General features: G+C 38.8%; 2 protein-coding genes across 4 annotated transcripts in view; one reads left to right on the top strand and one right to left on the bottom strand.

The window, feature by feature from the left end:
• Nucleotides 1–6,008, top strand: part of FBXL5 (F-box and leucine rich repeat protein 5) — a 33,699-nt gene extending 27,691 nt beyond the window's left edge. For both annotated transcript variants that reach the window (XM_042812437.1, XM_042812438.1), the window contains exons 10-11: nt 35–183; nt 5,365–6,008. In XM_042812437.1, the coding sequence (XP_042668371.1) occupies nt 35–183; nt 5,365–5,441 (226 nt within the window). In that variant the 3' untranslated portion in view covers nt 5,442–6,008. The remainder of the gene's footprint in view (nt 1–34; nt 184–5,364) is intronic.
• A 1,897-nt stretch (nt 6,009–7,905) lies between these two features.
• Nucleotides 7,906–23,860, bottom strand: part of CC2D2A (coiled-coil and C2 domain containing 2A) — a 46,404-nt gene continuing 30,449 nt past the window's right edge. For both annotated transcript variants that reach the window (XM_042812435.1, XM_042812436.1), the window contains exons 21-35: nt 23,302–23,393; nt 21,760–21,927; nt 20,099–20,204; nt 18,688–18,797; nt 18,474–18,570; nt 17,152–17,250; nt 16,049–16,225; nt 14,384–14,587; nt 13,831–13,920; nt 12,898–13,011; nt 11,836–11,970; nt 10,643–10,765; nt 10,066–10,124; nt 9,393–9,570; nt 7,906–8,396 (exon numbers count right to left, since the gene is read on the bottom strand). In XM_042812435.1, coding sequence (XP_042668369.1) covers nt 8,208–8,396; nt 9,393–9,570; nt 10,066–10,124; nt 10,643–10,765; nt 11,836–11,970; nt 12,898–13,011; nt 13,831–13,920; nt 14,384–14,587; nt 16,049–16,225; nt 17,152–17,250; nt 18,474–18,570; nt 18,688–18,797; nt 20,099–20,204; nt 21,760–21,927; nt 23,302–23,393 — 1,941 coding nt within the window. In that variant the 3' untranslated portion in view covers nt 7,906–8,207. The remainder of the gene's footprint in view (nt 8,397–9,392; nt 9,571–10,065; nt 10,125–10,642; nt 10,766–11,835; nt 11,971–12,897; nt 13,012–13,830; nt 13,921–14,383; nt 14,588–16,048; nt 16,226–17,151; nt 17,251–18,473; nt 18,571–18,687; nt 18,798–20,098; nt 20,205–21,759; nt 21,928–23,301; nt 23,394–23,860) is intronic.

Here is a 23,860-nt window from a genome sequence, read left to right as displayed (position 1 = left end):
AGCTTTTAACACCCCTTTTTCTGTCTGTTAACAGGGCGTTGACTTTGGGAGGAGGACTGCCACACTTGGAGCACCTCAATCTCTCGGGTTGTCTCACTGTAACTGGTGCAGGCCTGCAGGATTTAGTTTCTGCATGCCCTTCTCTAAATGATGAACACTTTTACTACTGTGACAACATTAACGGTAATGTCTTTATGAAGGTGTGATCCTTGTCTGGGGAGTAATGTCTGGCTTAAGGATGTTTTAGAAACAAAAAATGCCACCACCACCAACAAAAAAACAAAAACCAAAAAGCCCAACACACAGCATCACCACCAAAACCACAGAAACCTAAAAGCCTGCAAACTCTTTTCTTGGCTGTGTAGCACTGAATTCAAGTACTAATTACAAAATCAAAACTTTGTCAGGATTTTTTTTTTTGTATTGAAGTCTAATACAGTTCTGTATTGCCTAGGGGGAAGACATTTTTAGTCCATGTTCTCTTACTTCAGATTAGCATAGGTAATAGAGGCTTAGAAAGTAAGTGTATAACTGGAACACGATTGTCCTCTTTGATGTAGTTGAGTGCTTTCTTTGTAGTGCTTTGAAACAGAGCTGTCATTAGGTTGATAGTAAAGTGATTTTTGGGGGGGATGTGGAGGGGGCAGAGCTTGTTATGCAAACCTCACATGTTGAAGTGGTTTTGGTGTAGAATACCATCATGTATCCTTGTGGGAAATGTAACTTAGTTTTTCTAGTTTTGCTTGAATTACTTAGGGTTGAATATCAGCTGGAGAAGGATCTGGGTAAATGCATAAAATGTTTGTGGTGGAAGTCTTTGTAGTGTTTATTGCACTGGAATCCAGTCTATTATGTCAGGTCCAGTAAGCGTTCGTAGCATTAGAGATGGGAACCGTGGTGTGATTTTATCCCATGTGTGAATTTAAAACAGGTAAGTGCAACAGAATGAGTATGGAACAGAAAGAGGGTAACTGAGTTCACAGGATTATAAGAACTGTGTGTAAAACAGTATTTCCCTGATAATTCATGGCAATGAGCTCAGTTTGCATCTATACTGAGATGTAGCCACATTAGGTACACAGGATGCCACAGCTTTGGTACTGCGAGTGAAACTGTACTGATGCTTGGGTATTTCATCCATTGGAGTTCATGTGGGGTGGTGTGTTTTATTGGACCGGATCCTAACATTGCAAGTCAAAGTATTAAATCATTTCTGCTTCCATAATTTTTGGACGACTTTATGACACTTTTTTAATGACTTTTTGACACTTTTGATGCATTTGCTGTTTTTTTATCCAGTTCCTTTCCATCTAGACCACATATTTGTAAAACATCTTGCATTTCAATCTGAAAACTCTTAATACCTTTTTAAAATCCTTCACTGACTCTTTCCTGCATCAGGTTGAATTTAACAGTGTCCCAGAGACCAGTTAGAAGCCTTTTCCTCCTTCATTTTATTCCTTTTTTCTTATTGTTTTCTGTTTTCCCTCTTGTCAGTAATACCAGATTTGATGTCCTGGTTTGTCTTTAGCTGTTTCTGTCTGTCTCCCTTGCTCTAGTCTCTAAAATACAGTGCATCATCGTAGTTCAAAAAGCCAGAATCACGTGTGAAGTTCTCCATTGCTCTAAAGCTTGGCTGTTCCATAGTAACCATAAGAAATTATTTATATTTCAACAGAATACATTTTGGAATAATTTCATAAAATTGTCCTGATGAATTGTCCTTTTTTTTTTTTTTTTTTTTCTTTCTTATGAGAATAGGTACCCTAGCAAAACTCTGAAATGAGAAATGGCCTATTATAACAGAGTTCTCTGCAGCTTTATCAGGACACTGTTCTTTATTTTCACCTAAATTTCACTGTGATAGTGCTGAGCAAATACCTGTTCTACTCTGTGGGCAACAGGATTCCTGGGATGACATCTGATATTTTTGAAGTAACTGCAGGGAAAGTAAAAAGCTGTTTAGTTTAAATCAATCTCTGTCAGAAGCTGTTTACGTTTCTGTGCTCATATAGATTACATGAAGTGCTGTACAAAAATTACTGACCTGTAGAGAATAATTTCATGATTTTCTTTGCCCACCAGCAGATCAGGGATTGTTTTCGGGGAAGGAGATTTGTTCTGGGATCACGTTGGAAAACCCGTCAGTCTTGCAGAACAAAAAATGGAGCCAGCAGCATGGAATTTAGCCATCTTTGAGTAATAAAGATACCCTGCTATCTTTGAAATATAAAGGCTTTACTTCCACCTACAGCCTAATTTTGGATTTTTTTTCTATAAAGCCTGAGCTTGACAGAGGGCCCAATATATGCAGCTTCACTCATGTTCTCTGTGGAGATCTTGGTGGACTTGTTTGCTTGGCGTGTTTGCAACTTCCAGACTTTCACTTCAGATGCTGTTGTACGTGTAGCTGTTGTACGTGTCTCATAGCGTCAGTCACAGCTGTTGTACAGCAGTAATATGGTGCAGCTCCTATGAGCAGAGCCTGTGAACTTGCATGCATCTCCAGGTTTAGTTTGTTTTACTGTCAGTATGATTCTGGTTCTTGGTTGCATAGTAACATATTGGAACTTCTGCCTGCTTCACTCTGTGCTGGAGATTTGGAGTTAAATAACTGCAGCTGAAAACAAATTTGTTACACTCCTCCTAATTGATGACTGTTGGATTCCTGAAACACATTTGTTTCTTCAGTTGTGCTAAACTCAGTAACAGAAGTTGAATGTTGGAGTTAGCTCTTGCCACTTAGAAATTCCTATTTCCCCCCACTTTGTCCTGTTCTGTCTTAGCTGTGTTCAGTCTCTGTCTTATACTTCCAGTTTTAAAGCCTGTTTGTGACACTTCAAAATGTTTTGGTCACGGCTGGATTTGTCTTCCAGTAACGGAACTTTGCACTTGGCAATTTCTGTTCAGATTTATGGACTCCTGTGTGCAGATTTATATGGGGTGCATTGATATTAGACTTGTAGGAGTTTGATCTCTCCATAAATTCTCCAAATAACAAAGGCGCTCTGATAATGTTCTGATGTGTAACTTCACCAGAGGCTGACAAAGAGTGCACTTAAGGCCAATATTAATTCTAAATCTCCATTTACGTTTTCAAGATCAATGTTTGATTTGATCACTTTCTTGTAATTCCTGTGTAATGTGCTCCACTACCACCCAACGTGGTATCTACTGTTGAGAATAAAGGAGCCTCTCACTAAGCTGCAGTTCTAAACATGTGCAACTTTTCCCCCTGCTCTGGGCTGCTTCTTTGCAGTGGTGGCTGTGGAAATGAGGTGTCTTTCCTTCCCTCCTTGTGTGTTTCTGACAGCTCTGTTTTGCTGCCTTCCTGCTGTCAGTGTTAGTGTTTATGTAGCTCCTTGGTAAACAAAATGAAGAACTGGGGTAGCAGGTGGCCTTTTTACATCTCAGATGGGTTGGGGATCAGTCCTGCTGTAGACAGCAAGTATTGCTGCTGCCAAAGGTGAGAGCTAAAGGGATGTGGTGGCAGCAGCCAGGTGTGCCTTGCACGAGTGACTCTTCCACCCTGGTTCGGGTTGGAGTGCATTTTGTGTGAAATACTCTACTTACTCCTAGGAAACTTCATATGCCTTACTAACAGTAATCAAAATCAAGTAATCAGGTAGCTATTTTTCCTTGTTTGCCAGGCATATTTATATTACCAGGTTTTGAAAACACTGAAGGCTGTTCAGGAGGAAGGGGTAAACCTTTGTTCTGGGTCACCTGAAGTAATCCGATGTACGTTTAAAGAGCATTACAGTAATCCAGGTTAGAGGCAGCTAAACCAGTAGTGTAGACAGTGGCAGGTTAGATGAGAATCTGATTAACTCTGCTTCTCCAGGTGAATGACCCCAGACCTCATTTTACTTAAGCACTTCGTGGTGCAGAGCATAGTGAGTATTCCCTCCTTTGGGATGTTGTGGCTCTGCTAGTTTTGTCACAAGTATTATCACTGAAGTGTGGTGGTTGCTCCAGATTACTGTGATGTGCTGCTTAGCTGTGGCAGTGATGGGGAAGGTCAGCGCTGAGTTGGAAAGTGCTGCACAGAACATGCTCTGCTAAAACTATTTGAAGTGCCAAGTCTCCTTCTTAAAGAACTTTGAAAGAAGCTTTCAAACTCTAGCTTGTAAACAATGCAAAAGATCAAAGCGTAGCTCAGGTGAACAGAAAGAATAGAAAACAAGTTCACCTACAAATTAAAGTATTGCTGTTTTCCTAATTTGTAACCATTGTCCTTGATTGTAGCTTCAGGTTTATTTTATTCAGTCTCATGCATGCTAACTTAGTTATTTTGTAGAATGTTGCTCCTCGACGTGTGGCGTGAAGCAGAAAACTGATTTGAAGACACTGTGTTCTGGGGGATTAATTATGACTTCAAGTTACTGTTCAAGGGGGAAAACAAGCGAGGTGTAGCATGGTGCCCTTATTCATTACATCATTTTGTTACTCCTAAATGTATTAGAAACATATTTCAAAAGGATATGATTTGTTTCACGTATGGAGGGGGGGAAATGGATTGTCCTGGTTAGTTCTTCATGAGTTTGGTTTAGTTAATTAAAGTGTGCTGCTGAGTTACGTTGGGTGCCAGAGTTCAGCCAACCCACATGCCAATGTTTGTGTTTTTGAAGCAGGCATATGGCTGCAGGAAATTAAATCCTATACTAATACATTTTGTAGTTTCTCATGATCACTTTTAACACTTCAAATTAAAGGGAGAACAATAAGTGAAGGTAAGTGGAGGTGGGTAGTATTACAGTATTGGTTTATGCTGTCTGTGCTCACAACTTCCTTTCTGAGGAACCGTTTTAGCTTTTACGGTTTCTGATAAAGCACCTTTACAGTCACTGCAGATTTTTCCTTTTAGTCTTTGGATTTCCAGTCAGAGTACAGGAGCTGTAGCCAACTATGTTGTGCTCACGGAGAAACACTCCAGACTGAGAGCTGTTTCCATATGATGGGTTGTTTTCTGTAATGCCATGATGGCATCTTCTGAATTTGGAAAAAAAAAAAAAAAAAGCAGGAGTTAAATACGCCTTATGAAAACATACTTTGATTTTAAAAGGCAGCTGTAGGAGCTTTCTGAAGTTTGCAGATTGATGGTTGCTCATCCCACACCTGTGTCACTGAATGTTCCACTCATGGCACTAAGCTGTCAGTGTAAAACAAAAACAAAAACCTATTTAAAAAAACCCACCTCAGTGGGGGGTCAGTGATAGCAGCGGGGGTGTTCCAGGTGTTCCCAGTGCTGGATGAAGTTCTGTGTTTAAGCAAACAAACAAAGGATGTTTTATGAGTTACAAGGTCAGAAGATAGCTGCTAAGCCTATCTTCTTCTTTTCACATTTGTTCTGTTTTTGTGCAGGTCCTCATGCTGAAACCGCCAGTGGATGCCAGAATTTGCAGTGTGGTTTTCGGGCCTGCTGCCGCTCTGGCGAATGACTGCTGACTTCTGATCTTTCAGTCTACTTCATTTAGCTGAGCAGGCTTCCTTTCATGCACTTTACTTACAGTTTGCATCTTGTGTTAACAATCCTTGGAGTGAGATCTGTTATACTAGCCTTGACCCTGCCTGTAACTTCAGAATCTTAAGTGTACTGTACAGTGTTGTAACAATCTCACGATCTCATTTGGTTTGAAGGGTGTTGGGTTTTCTCTTACTTTTACTTGGGGAAGATGGGAAAACATGCGGATTTTTTTTTTTTAATGCCACTTTCTTCCAAGTTTGGCACTTAAGTATACTTTAATGGATAATTTTGTGTTAAGTGAATGGTTTCTTATTTTTAATCCATCAGTACAATATAAAGCTCTGCGGCTAATTTGAAATGTATTGTTTGCATTTGGGTAACAGTAATACATCTTTAGGAGCCTTGTTTCTCCCCCTTTCCTCTCATCTTGAAGTTGTCCTTTATATTGCAAAATTAGGGTAATTCCCACTTTTCTTTTGCATTTGGTTTTGTATTTGGGCTTGAAAGACATACTCAAATAAAACATTCCCACCAATAAAAACTTGATGTAGCAGTGGAATATATATACTTTTCAAGTGTGATATCAAGGTGTAAGATAAATACTTGTAAGCTGAAAGGGTTTGGTGAAGGCTGGATGGTGGTAGCAGAACTGTGACCCTTAAAAACACACATTCCTTCCTGCAGTGACTTCCATGGAAGTCAGTTTTTTCATTCATAAGGAATCTATGGAAGATGTTTTCCCCACTGTTCTGATTTAAAATAACCGCTTCATTGAACAGCAGAGAGGAGCAGCAGGGATGCAGAGAAGCCACTGGTAGGCTGAGAGAGACCTGTGCTCTGAGAGAACTGTACTAAAAAGAGCAAGGAGTGATGTATGAGGACAGCATGTGTCTGTGTGTGGGGAGAAGAGGCTGTTCCAAGAGAGGGTGAGTACTGTGGCCTACGTAGTCATCTGCTCAGGTTGTTAGTTTTCTTTCAAGCAGATGCAGGGGCTGTAGCCAGCAGATGCAGCCTTGCAGAAAGCTAGTTTTGCAGGCTGACAGTATGCCAAAGCAGTCATTTCTACCCTTTTTATTGTGTGGAGAGACAGCAGTTCAGTGGTTTATGTAGATTGAGTGTGGGAGGTCAGCTTACAGGCACTGCTGGAGATAAGTGGCAGTTTGTTGTACTGATACCATCTCACCTACCAACCCTTCCAAGGTTTGAGATCATTTTCTTTTTTGCATCAAAACTGACAAGAAACACTATTGAATTTTAGTTAGTGCCAGAGACAGCTGCTAGTGGTTGGCTGAACCCAGCTAGAGGAAGTATGTGCAGTTCAGCTGGAAGCCTACCAGAGAGGTATGAAAAGATACTGTTGTCACAGCAACTGTTCTTTTAAGTAAACTGCATTAAACTCTATGTCCCCAAAGCCTAGATTAGGTGTAAATGGCCACTTGTTCTGGCTCTGAGAGAAGTAATGAGATGTGTGGGCTTCCTTGCCTCTGTTCTGAGGTAAGGAAGGAGCAGACAGGGTGGTTCTTGTCCTTACTGCTAGATACTAATTACTGTTTTCTGTGCAGACTGGTAAAGGGCTGAATCAGCTGCAGAAAGTGGTGTGAGACCATGTTCTCTTTTTTCACCCTTTTCTGAAAAGTTGGTGGGCTTTAGAGATGTAATCAATCAGTGTTGTTCAAGCAGAGCATTGTGATTACAGTGCAGATACTGGCTGCTTCATGACAGTTCTGTAGAGGTGCTTTTTGGTTGATTAGAGGGGAACCTGTGGCCATCCCAGACTCTAAACCAAAAGTTTTGTCCAGCATTTAATGGATGGACCAAATCTTCTTTAGCCTTAAGCTCTACCTTAACTTTGATACGTTGTGATGAATATACTTCCTAGGCTGAACTCACCCTTGCTTTCACTTGGAAGAATTTAATTAACAACGGACCTGAAGGAAAAGGATACATATAAGCATCAACTGTTACCACCACTACTTGTACATAATAATCTTTTAGTGATCACTTTAAAAATTACCTGCAGGTAACCATAGTAAAAGATTATGTGCTGTAAGTGATTTAATCAAATTCTTACATAAAATGGATGAGCTTTAACATTTATTTTTTGGTATAAATATTTATTATTAGACCTTTTAAGAAAATACCTGAATGCTGCTGCTGTAACACAGACACGGAGAAATGTTTTTAAAAAAGGAAGTATGGTCTTAAATGCTTGCTTTTTTGGTGCATGAAATTGACTTGGGAGTAAATAGAGGCTGGTTTTTGTACAGGAACTCAGGTAATTAGAAAGTGCAACAGTTTATATTGGTCCTGAATGGCAGCCTCTCTAACCAGGAGGAAGGGCTGCCAGTGAAGACAATTTGAGGAACTAGAAGTCATCTATAAGGTGTAATTCCAGGAACCAAGTTTCACCTCAAAATAAGGAGGACAAACTCTACCAGTGAGTTCACTAACTATGTGCATTTTTTTAATGCTTTTAAGCATGGCAAGTCCCACAGGGAGTTATAAAGTAATGTACAGAAATAAAGAGGAAACGGACAGCTTACTTGAAATTCCAGAACTGTTGGTTGAGGTTAAGTTACATCCTGTGGTTTTAAGCTGAACAAAGCTAAACGTTTGCAGCTTCTGAAAAATCGGGTTCTTGCAAGACTTTCAAGCTACCTGGGATAGCTCAAATCAGCAGTGTGAGAAATCTGTTATTTCCCCCCTCCATCCAGAGTTGAGGTGTTCTGACTGCTCTGTACTACCGATTCCGTACCAGTGAAGCAACATAAATCCATGTGGAGAGAACATTTTGGGGATAAGGATGAACGTACACAGCTAGAGCAAATTCAACATTGGAAACATCAATGGTGTGAACTCCAGTACTGTGTACAGCTTCTACTAAAGGTCTGACTTCAGAAAATGGCATATGAATAGGAAATCCAGACACCTGGAAGAAAGAGAGAAGGGAGAAGAATCACAGAAGGTAAGATATCTGAATAAATGCAACATCTTCAACTTACAGGCACAATAAAATGGAGATTCTCTCTGCTGGCCTGAGGAGATGCAATAAAAGGATAGTTTTGAATTTAAATACCCCCTTTCTATTTCTTACACTCTAGGTAGGTTTCTGCAATTTTTCCTAACTGCTGAAAAAGGTTAAGTTTAAAGTGAAACTGTTTAGAAATCAACTAGAAAAAAAAAGAGTTACTGAACAAAGAGCATAATGTTGCTACTTTCTTGCCTCTTAACTGGAGAATACTCTTCACTGTACTCTGCTGTCTGGAAATGGGAGCTGGCAGACATCTGTCCATAAACATTTTCAGGCAGGAACTGAAACCTCAACTCATTTTCAAAATTTCATTTCCATACAGTATCCCTGTCACGTCTGCTTTACGTGAAGGAGCAGAAGGAAGGATTTATTTTTTAGAACAGCCTTGAGGGATGGGTATGGTGTATTGGCTACAGTGAATACTTATGCACATTCTGTCTTTTAAAGAGCAGAAAACTTCAGGAAAACACACTGTTGAATGGACTTTTGTGCCTGAAGTTTACAGTGCCAGCTTTTTACCAGCAAGACTTGAGCTTAGTTGTATCAATCAACCTGTAAGTATCTATAGTGCTACAACTGTCAGAAACTTTGTTGAATATAATAAGCAGACTGTACTGTTCTGCTGCTGTACCACAGCAGTCACTACCTCCATTCCAGGCAAGTATACCTGTATTTCATACCCATCTCTTATATTTTCACATGGAGCAAACCACCACTACTTCATTTTGTAAACGTATTGATTTATTTTTAGTATAACAACTTGTGGCTTTCAGTAGAAGAGGGAACAAATAGCCTAGGACACAGCTCCTTACCCCAGGTTGGGTGATCCTTCAGGTCTGCTATTTCCATAATACTGACACATACAATACAAATTATTTATATGCACAACTGTACCCTGTAATCTCCAAGCTGCTTTTGCAGCTCTGCCTGATGGTCATCTTCTACATCTTTGCCTTGGTTTTGTTCCAGCAGAGGCAGGAAGTTACGTAGGGTGGAGGTACAGTATCTGTTCCAGCGAGTTAAATGCCTTGGTCTCCATTCCATAATCTTCTCTTTTAGTATTTTTTCAATCCTACAATAAAATACACTTCTTATTGCAACTATATTCTTTACTCAAATTCTGACCTGATCTCACTTGACCCACTTTTTACAGTTTGAGCAACACAAATTACCTTAGTTAAACTTAAAACTGCCTAGAACTACAAAAAGAAAATAGCACATAGCCACTGTAGCTAAATTGTGTCCCCATGCTTAACAGCAAAGGGAGAGCAGGGGCCTGCACACATTTTTAGTCTATGCTCTCACAGCCTCTTAAACTCCTCCGCAATTTTAGCTTATTAGGAAACTATAGCAGTACTCAATCAGTTCTTCCTGATGAACTCTGTTAAAAGAAGAGAACTTAAAAAGACCCTTAAAAATACAGTTTAAGTCATTCTCAATTCCTAGACAGCATTCGAAGCTCATTTTTAGCACGTTGGGATGAATGTGCTTGAGAAAGGTAAGAAGGTGCTTCACTTGGTGATCACTCTTTCCCTTCTGACAGCAGTTGTTTTAGTGGAAGGATTACCTGCCCTGTAGTTCCACTGCAGCAGCCTTGTCTGAATGCTGATACACCAATTCTTCAGGCTAGCAAAGTAAAACACCCTGATATTAAAAGCACGATCTCTAACTATACAACTCTGTAACTTAGTTCAGGCATTACTATCTTGACAGTTAATGAACAGTTGACAATTATACCAAAATGATCTATACTGTAGCAAAGGCATAATAAAAACATTGGCTGGATATTTGTGTAATGTTTTCATTTTTTCCAGGAGTAAGCTTCAACTACTGCTTACAAATTCCATTAATTGTAGAGGAATTCCTGCTTGTTTACTAAGGACACAGACACAGCTTTCTTTAGGGTTATGTTAAAGATTTGTCCCAGTGTTTAGCATTGTCCTAAGCTCTTACACAGGTATTTATAAGATAACAGCTGTGCATTCATTTTGTATAAAAAAATGTTCAGTATTCCTACTTTTGAATTTTAAAGGCATGGAAAAGTCTTTTTAAAAGCTAGTTTTAGGACAGAAGGACGTTTAATCACAGCAGCCAAAATAATTTAGTCTGTCCTCCCATTAAGTTGGTTATAAGTGTATTAGTACCTGAACACTGCAGAGCCCAGGGTATGGTAAGCTTCTTGAAAAGAAAGGCTTCCAAAGTTTTGGTTTGCTGATATCAAAACTTATCCTTACTGGAGAGTCCCACTGTTGGATATTAAACCAAATCTAGAAGAAAGCAGGTTTGTTTTTAGTATACAGTCACAGCTATGGAACACATTACTTACATGGCAATAAACTACTCTGTAATCTTGAACTCCCAAACTAATCACCATCCTGTATTCGTGTGAAACAGGGCAGTTGTGTTTGTCACAGCCAAGCTGTCCAACTTCTGCATTCTCACACCAAGAGGGGGGTGGTGCTGATCTGTAACATTGTGTGCCTGCAGGTACCTACAGGCTTTTCACAAACTACTGCTAGGATGCAAGGTGCTCTAATAATTAATATTAATTGTTTTTGGAACCTTTTGCATTTAATAGTTCTCCTTACAACCTGTGTGATGCCACATCGCTTCCCAAGCCCTGGGGCTGGGCTCGCAGTTGGTTATATGCTGCTGGCAGGGCACCTGCTCAACCACAATTTGCTGTGGACTGGAACTGCCTGCCCTGAAACTTTGTGTTGTGTGCTGTAGTTCAAGGTTCAGTGATGAGGATGTTGGCACTGAAGTTTTTAACTTCCATAGGTATGGAAGAAACAGCTAAGTTTTTCTTCACTAACTCTGCAGGTGTTGCATCAGAACAAACCAAACCAACTGGTACCCAGAACACTTTCAATAAGCGATGGATGCCTTTAAAATAAACATCCTTTAGAATATTCTTTCCAAATTCATTATTTGTGTTGAGGATTAAACCCCGAGGAAATAATTAAACAACTAACCACTGAGAACACATGATATTTCAGAGAACTTCTACCCTGTCTGTATTCAAAACAGAAAATAGTTAAGTGTTAGCTGCATCTGGGTGTGCAGTGGAAGCCTGACTCACTGTTTCCTTACAGTGGATCAAAAAAAACCTGATGACCAGACTTCTAAACTCCTCTTAGTTTCCATCTGAATAAAACTCAGGGATTCTTCTCTAAGCTGCCATTGTTTCCTCAGTTTCAGATTTTGCAGTGTCACTAATTACACGGATGCTGTTCTAACATTAAGCTGACAAACACACGATACAGAAAGTCAAGAAAAATGTCTCGTGCCCAACTGTACGGCATGCAGCTGTGGGGGAGACACAGAGCTCACTTACGTTATCGCAGCTGATCAGACAGTACACGCTTTGCAAGGGGCAGAAAGTATCATAGTGCCTGTAAAAGCAGCCAGTGCTGGGATTCCAAATCACGTACTGACTTTGTTCCAAAGTTAATACGTACGTGGTTTGTCCCTAGAAAGGAAAAAATACAAGATGGATGCTTTAGAACTGTCTTTAATGACAATATTCCACACAATGCACAGCATACTATGTTTTTACTACTGAGATAATAGTATGTTTTTGGCAAAATCCTGAAAGAATGCACAGGTTTGTTACAATTCACGTATCACCTACAGAATAATGTGTCCTCTGTCTCTTCTGTGGCAATTAAATGTTAACATGCACCACCTTCAGCCATTTGAAAAATGCAAATTCTGAAAATATGTAGTTCAGCTTAGAGCCAATGGGAAATTCTATACCCAGGCACATTTAATGTGTGCCACTTCAGCATCAGCATGTCCTCCTTGGCTGGTACCACAACACAAACCCAGGCAACCTCTGACTTAAGGACTGCTCTTAGGCAGCACAGTTCACACCTAACCCACCAACCTTCCTTATTAAGACACAGAGGGAATAGAGAAAGAAAGATCAGGAACCCCTAAACTGCTTTTTCACTCACTATCCCACATTCTCCAGGTACTCTGGAAGTAGTAGGAATCCTTGGTGATCCCCACTCCATCCCTGCCACCTCTCAGCCCATACCAGTCCCACCCTAACTCTGCTACTGGCTGTGAATGGACTCAGGACATTTTTCCAGCATTCATATGTGCCCAAATCCAGCCAAGGTTTACAGACTGTACTGCACCACAAGGACAGCAGCTGCCACCAGGCTGAGCATGAAAACAATGGGTGCAGAGAAAACAACCACCACAGATTGTATTTCTACTCAGAGAAGCTGCTTCTCTCTCTCTCTTTCTCTCTCTCAGTCGAGCAGCACCAGTGTTAGATTACTGCCTGGAAAACAGTGTGTCAGCAGGAGACAATTCTATCAACTGATGGGCACCAAAGACTTCAGAGAATGAAAATTAATATTCTGACCAAATGAAAAAATCCTCTTACCTCAGGAATAGCATTTCCAATGACAAGCCAGGCTTTCTTCCCCATACCAAGAAAATAATTACACAAGAGCACGGCATGTTCTTCCTCATCCCCCGCCAGAAGATCAAGAAATTGCTAATTGAGGGGGGAAAAAAAAGGTTTCTATGTAGTTATAATTGGTGCTTTTGGCTTATAACATTTACTAATATTTCCTAACACTTCTGAAGCTAAAAACTCCTCTTGAATGTTTGCAACTGATCATAGTTTTTGTTAGGCACTGTTTCAACATGCAGAATACACAGAGCAAGTGTAAATGCTGTGAAAATCCATGATGCAGATCTGAGATATTACAAGGACTGAGGTCTTCTGGGTTATTCTGCATTTCTCACTGTCCTGGTTTCAGCTGGGATAGAGCTTATTTTCTTCATAGCAGCTGGTATGGTGCTGCATTCGAGATTTTTAATGAAAACAGTGGCAACACACTGACATTTTCATTACTGCCAACAATTACATTTTTATTTATTTATTTCTAAGCACAATACCATGTTTTCTCTGTGGTTCCTTAACATTACAATGATCCGTTTCAAGTGTAGTTTTAAAGTCTCCATGAGTCAGCATCCTTTCCCTTGTGCCCAACTAGCTATTCTGGGTTGTTTTATAAGGGAGAAAAACAGGAAAAGCTTAAAACTCTGAAGTTTTCTTATGGTCATTCATTAGATTGGAAAGATAAGATTGCAAATAGGACAAGCAACTTTGCTCAAACACTGGTCCTCAGATATTCTGCTTTAAACAACTCAGAAAGAAAAATCACCCCTTACAATCATAGAATTCCAGAACAGGGTAGGTCTGAAGGGACCTCCAGAGTTGATCTAGGCTAACCTGTTCCAAAAGAGGGACCCACTTGCATGTCATATCACATTCATGAGGATAAAAACTGTTTAATGCATTACTTACATCTGATGTACACCACAGGTCACAAATTCCAGCAAATGAAACACTGTCTGGCAAAAAGGGAATCAAAGCAACGTATCGAGCCACCAATTCCTGAAAAAAACAAACAAACAAAAAAACAAAAAAACCCAACCAGAACGAAGTTCCAGCTCACTACACCGACACATATAAAAGGCTTATAAGACTTGAAGCACAGTGCTGTTTCCCCAGACACCAAAGATAAAGCACTGACTGACCTTGTTATATTATCAGATAACTTGTTTCAGAATTTAGCATTTCCTAGATCACAATTAAAAACTGCAATTTACTCCCACTGAGACTTGCCACAAATTTGTTTAAGAGACAATAATCATTCATATATTTATTAAAAAAAATAAGAAAGCATGATCATGGGTACGCTTCCTGTTTATCACACACAGATAATCCCTTTGTATTTCTAGTTTTTCCCATGAACATAAGTGTAGCTGTACAGCAAACAAAACATTGGTATGAGTGCACACAAACACACTCTGAAATCTATAACCCAGAAACGCCACGATCTTTTTTAAACACTTACTGCTGTTGTCTGAGAGCTATCTGGGAGGGCATCAAGGAGCTCTTGGGGTGGATTGAGAGGCTTGATGTATCTGGTAATAAAAACTGTTTTCCCATTGAGGTCAATTACAGTTGTTAGGCACTGACGGTTTGGAAACTTTGACGTACATTCAACTTCATATTTTTCTGCTGCTTGAAGCAATTTCTCATCTTCTTGGGTATCAAACTTCAAAAGACAGAATTCATGTGAAAATAGTTTTATTGATAATTTGGACTCAGGTCTTTCCTAAGTTTGACCTTACTTCACCGTTTGCAGTAGCATAAAAGGAGTGTGAAATCCTTTCCCAACGGTCTTTTCAGCTTCCCCTGCATTACATATATAGGCTCACAGACATACAAGAAAGCTCCAGGCAATGGAAAAAACCCAAGCAATTACTTATGTTACTTATGAACACACAGTGATCTGTGTCTAAAGGTGGCTTGATTAAAGCTCGACAAAGGCAGTGAAAGTTAGGCCAAGCACACTGCAGGGGTGACTAACATCACATCCTAACACTCCACTACAACCACAACTGAGATGATGCACAAAAGCCCGGTCATCTTCACATGAATATTGCTGGGACAGTCCAGCAGTGTCAAAATATTTGCAGAGAAGGGCCAGGACACTTTCATTTAGATGTACCCTTACTATTCAGACTGCTCTCAGTTTTTACAGCTTCTAGCTGAGCCTTTCCAGAAAGTGTTTTAGTTCAAAATCAGTTTCAGCATTTGCTGCCCTCCAAAGTAAAAAGAGGCAGAACAGCAGTACCCTGCAGGCAGATCTCCATGTCAGAAAAGGAGAGACACAAAGGTGATTCTTAACCATAGCTAACAGCTGAAACATAAAGCTTTGAGAACTTTCAGAATTCCATTGTAGTAATTCACTGCAAATATCACTGACAAAGAATGTCACAGTAAAGAAACACAAACTGCAAAAGGAGTGCTGCAACACCAAGCTTAATCTTCAGCAGGGAGTAACAACAATCTCTCAGTTGATTTACTCTATTAATACCTTCTTAAGCATTTCATTCATCTACAGAGATTCAGGAAGGACAGCAGAAAGGAAAAATAGGTAAAGAAATAAAATGAAGGTTGAATGTCTCTAGTAAATGACCAGCACAGTTCTACAATGCAAAAAAATTTGAAAAACATAACAACTACTCCTGTTTGCGATAGAAAAACATACATCCTTACTGACTGAATCTCCAGTTAATTGCAGAATGCTGTATAACATGGCAAGAACACTCATTTGATGTTTAGAAGTAATTCTTTCAAGATCTGGAAACAAGTATGAAACATTCAAAAACAGCATTTATTGTTTAGTACTATAAACACAGAAGCAAGAAATACTGTAAATAAACTTGCCACCTCCTTTTTGCCCATGGTTCACAAATACGGATATAAATATTTTGTTGCTAACAGAAGTAAATGAGAAAATTACATGCTCAGAGACAGTGAATGCAAGTTTGCTTGTTTCGCATGCTTTCAGTGTCCATCTGGTGTACTGGTGAACACGGTTAAATTGAACCAAGCTAAAAAACTTGACACAGAACACTGCAGTGTACAAAGCCTAACTACTTATATACATTTCAAAAACTGCACCACTGCAAACAAATGGCAAGGATATGATTAATTATGGATTAGTTACCTTTTCTCTGACTGACTCTCCAGGAACCAGCTGTGGTTCAATGGTAATGAACAGTGTTATGTAGGAGCCCTCACTCAGATGTCGCACGGAATCATACCCTCTCTCGATGCCCAGGTTCTTCTCTTTGCTGTAGCCAAGGAGTACCGGAGGAATATTCACCTTGAACGTACCATCAATCTACAACACATGCACACAAGCAGTAGCACACACACATTAACCACCTATAGCAAACAGACAAACAAACCCAAAACATTTCTCTTAAGACCAAAAAGCGAAACTACCAAGTCTTTCAAAGCGCTGCTCAGTGGGAAGGGAGAAGACAGTAAGTTATGACCACACACATATGTCACTGTTCTCAGTGAACACTGATAGGCATGCAATCTTTTTCTTTCTAGTGCTTTTTACTACGTATTTTCAGTCTGCTGGTGAGTCCAAGCAGCAGTGTTGTAACACGGCAGTGTTTACTTGGAAAACTGACAGAATGGAAAAACACAGATTTGCAGCTATCCTTCTGAAGGCAGCAGCACACCATAGGCTTTTGCCTGGGCTTGAGTGATGCTGGGCATTATACTCTAGTATCTCATAGGTAGGCACCTTCCAGGCAGAAAATGCTGATGCTTCTTGGATGCAGTTGGAACTGGGACCATTCACAGCCAGTTCCCCTAAGAAGAGGGCTCTGGCAGATCCTGTCCTGCACCTCCTTCTGCAGCCACAAACAAGGTAAGCTCTTTCAGAAAGGTCATATCAGAAAGGAGTCAGGTCAAGTTTTATTTAAACATTTAGCAAGGCAATGCAGTACCAGAGATCTCAACAGCTACTGTCAGAATCATCTAAAGAATTTCCATTTTTAACATTATTACTGAAGAAAACCAGGCAGCACTGTCAGCACAGAAATATGTTTGTCTGTCTTTGCTCCTTCCCAGTGTTGAAGTCATTGGCAAACATTCACCAAATTTGACAAAATACAGCAGTTTCAAAGATACTGCCAATCAATTCCATCAAAATATACTGACAAGTACAGAGAACATAATTAAATCTGACTCTGCATTGCCAGCCTCTTTCCACTGTTCTTAAGAGAAACATTTCAAGTTACTGACACTTACCCTAGCCTGAAAATATATTGTAGTAAAGGGAATCTTAACACACCCCAGCCAGTGCCTCTCGACACGAGTGTGGATACCACTTCCTCTGTCACGATCATCCTATAAAAAAGTTGGGCAACATAATTTGTAAGACATCTTCATTTCCTTTCATTCCATCAACAGCCTCATCAGGGCATGAAAAAAATCCTAAATTGCTTTTAACAATTTAACTCACTAGCAGTACAAGTTCAGTTAGTACTATGGAGATAACTATTGTGCGTGCTCTTCAAGCATGTCAGGTGCTGCACAAAGTAGTCATGGTCAGTGATACAATGCAACTGCACTTCAGGCTTCAAGTCTTCTGTAACTTCGGATGGAAAGCTTAAAAATTTAACAAAGATTCCTCAAGAATCAATTCACACTGTGCAAATTGATCTTCTCATGACATATTTCACTGCAATTTAAAAAGCCTTTAAAAGACCTTGAAAAACTGTATTCAAAACTGAATGAAAATTAACTAAATACTGTGGAATTAAAACAATGTTTTCATGTGTACTGGCTCTCTGTGATTCCCAGATCCAGTTACGATCAGCGTGTAAGTTCAAAAACAGAAGAATTCCCTGAATACTTGAGTGGCATCTGAATTTCTAGGTTATACTTTTTCCCCTCCTACTTCATCAAATACCATTTCAGTTTTGAAGGCAGAATTCAGTTCTTGGTAAGATGCATGTCATATTTACTCCTGCATTATGTCCTCAAGAATGTTAAGTGCAGCTATTTTTATGCATGCTGAAATGACTGGGGAAAGCTTTCACTGACTTCAGCAGGCAGAGGTGTTTCAATACTGCTTCAACACAGAGACAGTTTTTCACTAACAGCTAGAAAAATAAAGAGTAAGGCAGAACAAAAAATGGTAGAGGTTAAAAAAATGCAGGCCCTTGGTAAGTCATCTGGCATGTAGTAAAAACAAAACAATAAAAAAACACCCAAGCAACCAGAAGAATCTGCATCAAATTTAAGAACAAAATTAAGACTACTATTCATACACTAACTCTCAATTTTACCACCTCCTAAGTCTTAAGACAGATAACATACAGATGCTGACCCTCAGCAGCAGATTATAACGTACAAAATTAATTTGTACAGACAAAAGTTAGCTCTGCAAACACTGCTCCCTTGAACAACATTGCAATACTGACTAGATATAACACAATAATGAATAATGAAGAGAAAAAGGAGGCACAGGAGGGCGAGAGCTGCTACACTGAAAAGTCTTATTCTGACAAGTTCAGGAAGTTTGCAATATTCAGGACAAGTACATTGTCCTTCAATTATGAACTCACCTCTGTAACATCATGTAGTACTTCATCAAAAATATTAATGAACACCTCATCCTTCACTGACTGCAAACTATGGGTGCTGTAGTCTCCATTAGGAGCTCTGAAAAAGTTAAACAAAAAGAGGGGGTTTGAACAAAGCAGGAGAACCCTGATAAAGCCATGTGTTCAGACTGAACTGTTACTCCTCAGAGAAACATTGGATTTCATTTTGCTGTACCTAAATGGAAACTCAAGCTCCTCATTCCAGTTGGGGTTTGGGCCGTCTGCTGTTGTTGTCCGACAGACTGTTCTCTGAAAAGAAACTTCTACAAATGGACGGACTAAAACCTGCACAGAGATCCAAACAAAGGAAGCTTTCATCACAACGTGCTCACTTACATGCTTTTATGCGTTCAGAAAAAGAAACCCATACTTTGTGGTGGTCACGCTGGTCCAGCCCAGACGTAACACTTCGCCATACCTCAAATGCTGCACTTTACAGGCTTCTAAGCATTTATGAAGCTTTTAAAATAATTCTGTATGTTAGCATTTCAAGCAGGTGATGTGTACTCAGAATATTTCATATTTTATGTACACAAGGAAAACAATTTTTTCCCCAGCTCCACGGAAACTACTGGTTAACTAATCATAGAAAGAGACTGAAACAAACGTGATTCAGTAACCAGTGGAGAAAAGTGTCCCTGTATCCTCATATTGCAGATAAGCAACTTCTACCAGACACAACAAACATCTAATTTGATTAAAAATGCATTAATGGAACATTTAATTAGCATTCAAATGCATACGACAGAACTTATGCCAGATTTTAAGATCTAATTTTGAAGAACATTCTAAGAAAAACAAAAACCCCACCACAACAAGCTTCCATCTTCATTCAGAAATATGCTGAATTTAGTTATCAACAGCAAGCAATTGTGTTTTTAATATCAGTCCTACTAACAGCCATGCTGGTTTACACAAAGCATGCAGCAAGGCCAAAGTTCAGACAAGTATAAACATACAGCAGAGTCAAAACACAGAAGCATCAGGCTCTCTCACTACTCTTCATGACTACAAATGCCTTAAGATAAAGGGACTTTCCTGAGCCTGTAACAGTTTTCCTTTATGGCACCTTCCAGTACATCATTCTTCCAAATACTTGTTCAATGTCCACATCAATGGAAACAAACCTCTTTTAGCCACAGTATCTATCTGCAAATTCTTTGTGCACATCACAACTGCTGCATGAAGAGTTACAATTTGAACCCAGCTACTCCCAGCTTAATTTAATGATCCCTCAGTCTTCTAATAAAGAATCAGTGAATAGTTAATCCCCATCCAAATCTACCCATTATTTTCTGCATCTCAATGTCAGTCCTCCTTCTCCCCTATTAGAAATCACTGTTATTCCAGCTGAAAAGCCCTACCATTTTTCACTGCACAACAGCCATTTCACATTTATGACAACCTCATCATCCTTCTCTGAACCCTAATGCAGTTAACTATCTGTCTGGAGATCAAGGAGTGGGCAAGCCTACCTCACTAACAGACACCTTTCTGATGATGTTACTGCCTGTAAAAAAAGAGAAATGCTCACAACTTCATGTAAACAAACGATCGTTACAGATTTAATGAGTTTTAGAATATACCTGGTCAAATGCCCAATCTGCATTGTTGGCTAGGCTCTGAGCAGATGAAGAGGCTGCAAACATCTCATTAAAGGATCTGGAAGATTTGGATGGTTGTTGAAGTTTGCTGTGAAAGGCAACAGACAACAGCAGTGTGAAAAAGCACAGAACTTATTACCAAACAGGAAATCTTCACATCATGTATTAACCAGACAGAGTTCTGGAAATACTTCTTGTATCTTCATATTTTGACTTGAACCTAGGAAAGGTAATTATTCAATCAAGTAACAAGAAAAAAAACTGCCAGAGAGGGTAGAGAGCATATGGCTCTTGTAAGCATTGTTGTAAAAGTACTCAGTGCCTCAGGGCTCTCTTCTGACATGTTTATAATCCCTCTCTCCATTTTTTTTTTTGCTTCCCCTGGACAATCACCCTGAGCTACAGATTTTTCAGTTTAAGGAGATGAATCCCTGAAAAATTCATAAACTGGATAGACTTCAGAGTACTTGTGGCAAGTCTCTACAACAAAATGAAACCCATATGAATACCACACAGATGGTGGCCCTGCAGTGAAATAAAATAAATGTTAACATGCTTATTTTTATCTTAACTTTTTTTTGGTAATAACACCACAATAGAGATTGTAAAACAATAACTATTCATTAAAAAGCAGCTCAAAATAAGGTATTTGATAATAATAAAAAAAAAGAACCCAAGGGGTTTTTAAGTCATTTTGTAATACCAAACCAAAGTTTTTGTCTTTTCCCTCCTGTCAATGTATTTCTAATATGAATCCCTTATTTCTCAGTTTGACCTTATTTACAGAAATTCAACAGAACCTCTATGACCTTAAACAGATTAAAAAAAGCAAAAGTGCTAAATTAGTTAGCTAAAAGCTAAATAGTTACTCAGGATGAAGACATTTCCCAATTAAACATAAGATATATTCACTTTGGGATGAAGAAACACAATGCTAATAAACTGCTTCTGGAACTAAACCAGACTGTCAGAACTCAAACATCTCTACCTGACACAGCATAAGGCTTTAGAGATGTTGCTTTAATATGCCAAGTGCTGTGATCATCTGAAAATTAGCCAGAGCCAAACCTAGATCCATTTGATCCCTCAAACAACCAAGTTCATGAAGTTCTTGAGAAGATCACCACACTTGTAAAATCAGGAACTAAATACAAAATGAAAACATGGAGTTTTAAATGTACATATATAAAAATATATATACAAATAAATATAATAATATATAATAAATACAAATAAATATATATAACATAAATATATATATAACATATATAAACATATATATGTATATGTTAAGATTTTATGAATTAAGATTTCCTTCAGTGTTTAAGACACACCTAATCCAGTACTATTCATGATACAGTGTTGTCAAAGATGGAAGTTACCCTCCAGACTGTGTTTTCCTTAAGCAAGTATGCAGTTGTAAAACCATTTCTTGAATTCTGAAGGTGTTGATAAATGATCATACTCTTCTAAAAACTTAGAAAACAGCAGCTTATCTAACAAGAGAAACCTCTGTATTTTATCATAAGGATCAAAACAACAGACACGGCTGAATTTCTAAACTAGCTACTGGAACTTCAGCTGCCTTTAAACAGTAGAAACCACAACACAAACCTGCACTGAAAACAAGCACTGCAGCATACCTCGTGGCTGGTTTTCTCACTGGAATATCATAAGCTCTGATGATGTTCACTAACAGCTTAATGTCTCCATCTGATAAGTTCTGTGCTGTGACCTTCTTCCTTTCCTTTCTTCTTGGCTTTAATGGTCGTTTTGGCTCTGCCAGTTTAAAGAGGCCAAGTCCCAAAATACTAGCAATCATAAAACAGACATTTAGTCATTTTTGCACAGAATCCAGAATTTTCTTGTTTCCATGACACACATGCAAACTATGCACTAACAGAAAAAGGAAACACACGCTGTTAGTGTCATACAAAACTCTAATAAATGTCTAAATCTTTAGATAATTTAGTACTATGCAATCCAGTTCTCTTATATTTCACTATTTCCTTAAAAAAAAAAAAGAATTTAAAAGCTCTTTTTTTTCACATTTTTTTTAAATTTCCAAAACTAGGTAAGATATAAATAAGACAATTCAGGACAGATCTAAACTACAGCTATAAACGAGGTATCTAGTAGATGATAACAACCACTGCATGAAATACATAAGAAATCTAATTACACAGCTATGTATAGGCTACAGAAAGAAAGCAGAATGAATATGCCACAACATACCCTGGACCCTCAGAACTTATAACCCAAGGCAAAGCAGAACCAAAGGGGAAAAAAAAACAAATAGGAAAGGAATAAAAAGCAGATACATGTTTTTACACGTCACTGATATTAACTGCAAAAATACCTAAATGACAGAAGACATTCTAAAATCTACTTTAAAAGCTGATACGCCAACAGCACCATCCCCTTACACACAATTAACAGCCACATTAATTACTTCTAAGATAAAACCATGAGTTACTGCAATCTCACTAAGCAGACACTTTAAACAAATAATGGTTTATTTTAAACTCACTAACTGCATGGATTAACAAGCAGTATCCAATACGAATCTGTATTCATAATAAGAAAACATGTCAAGCATTTGACCTGAAGCGACTTCAAAAGCTGACTACAGTCTCACTCAAGTTTTTCCATTCAGTAATGTGAAAACACGAAGGAAAAAAATTGCATGAGCCCTGTTTCACAGAGCAAGTCTCTGCATCTCCAGCAGGTGGGACTGTTTAGTTTTATACTGAAGTACAGCTAACATGTTCTGAATCAACAAGTGCGACGTGCGTAAGAGGGAACACGAGCAACTTCTATAAGAAAGACAAGTGTCTGCTATTCATGACTTATGCAGATTAAGTCAGTAACACTAATTAAGAATTGTCATTGTGGTGATTACTCAAATTTCAAAACAATGAGATTTGTAACAAAAATTCAGAGCCAGCGCATGTGCATTCAAACAAATCTTAGAGGAATCATTGCACAAAGCAGCAACGTTTCTCACGTATTTCTATATGCCATTAACTTTCAGAAAGTAAACAAAAATCACTGCTGCAGTGACAGAACAACCACACTAAACATACAGTATCTCATCAGTTGGTCCTGTCAGTAGACTCTGCACAGAAATATCAGAGACAACTTTACAGTAACTGACTTAGAATCAGTGAAAGCAGTTCCTTTACCCCAGAGTAGGAATCTCCTCTTCATTGACCAGGTCAGAGAGAAGGAAATGGTGCTTTGCTATGAGGAAACGGTTAATTACTGATTCTCGAACCTGTGAGTGGGAAAGAATGGAGGAAGAAGAGACAAAATGAAACTCTAATCCCAAATCACTGCAAACACTTGCATTTTGTCTACTACAGCCAAATTCCAGAAACATATTCTTTATTTTTTTCCTCTTTGTTGAAAGAGTCATGTCAAGGAATGTTTCTACCAGAAACAATTTCTTCTCTCATTACATAATATGAGCTTATTTTACAAATACGTTTCTGTGGAAACACACCAGCTAGCCACACGTAAACATATGAAAGCATACATCAGAAAAGCAGAAAATCAATTTGTATCTGATTACAGTTCATCAGAAACAATCTCAACAATAAACGTCACTGACAGACATCTCCTTTGGGCACCTACATGAAGTTACAGAAAAGACTGCAAAGAAATCTACAGTATTTATTATAGAGATTAAAGGCAACACTTCGGACTGTGGGACAACCAGGGAGGCCTGTGTTACTAACACTA

The sequence above is a fragment of the Centrocercus urophasianus genome, unplaced genomic scaffold (genome assembly GCF_019232065.1).
Source record: "Centrocercus urophasianus isolate 14NV4802_14NV808 unplaced genomic scaffold, USGS_Curo_1.0 seq_13, whole genome shotgun sequence".
NCBI lineage: Eukaryota > Metazoa > Chordata > Aves > Galliformes > Phasianidae > Centrocercus > Centrocercus urophasianus.
This window is presented reverse-complemented; position numbering and strand designations above follow the sequence as displayed.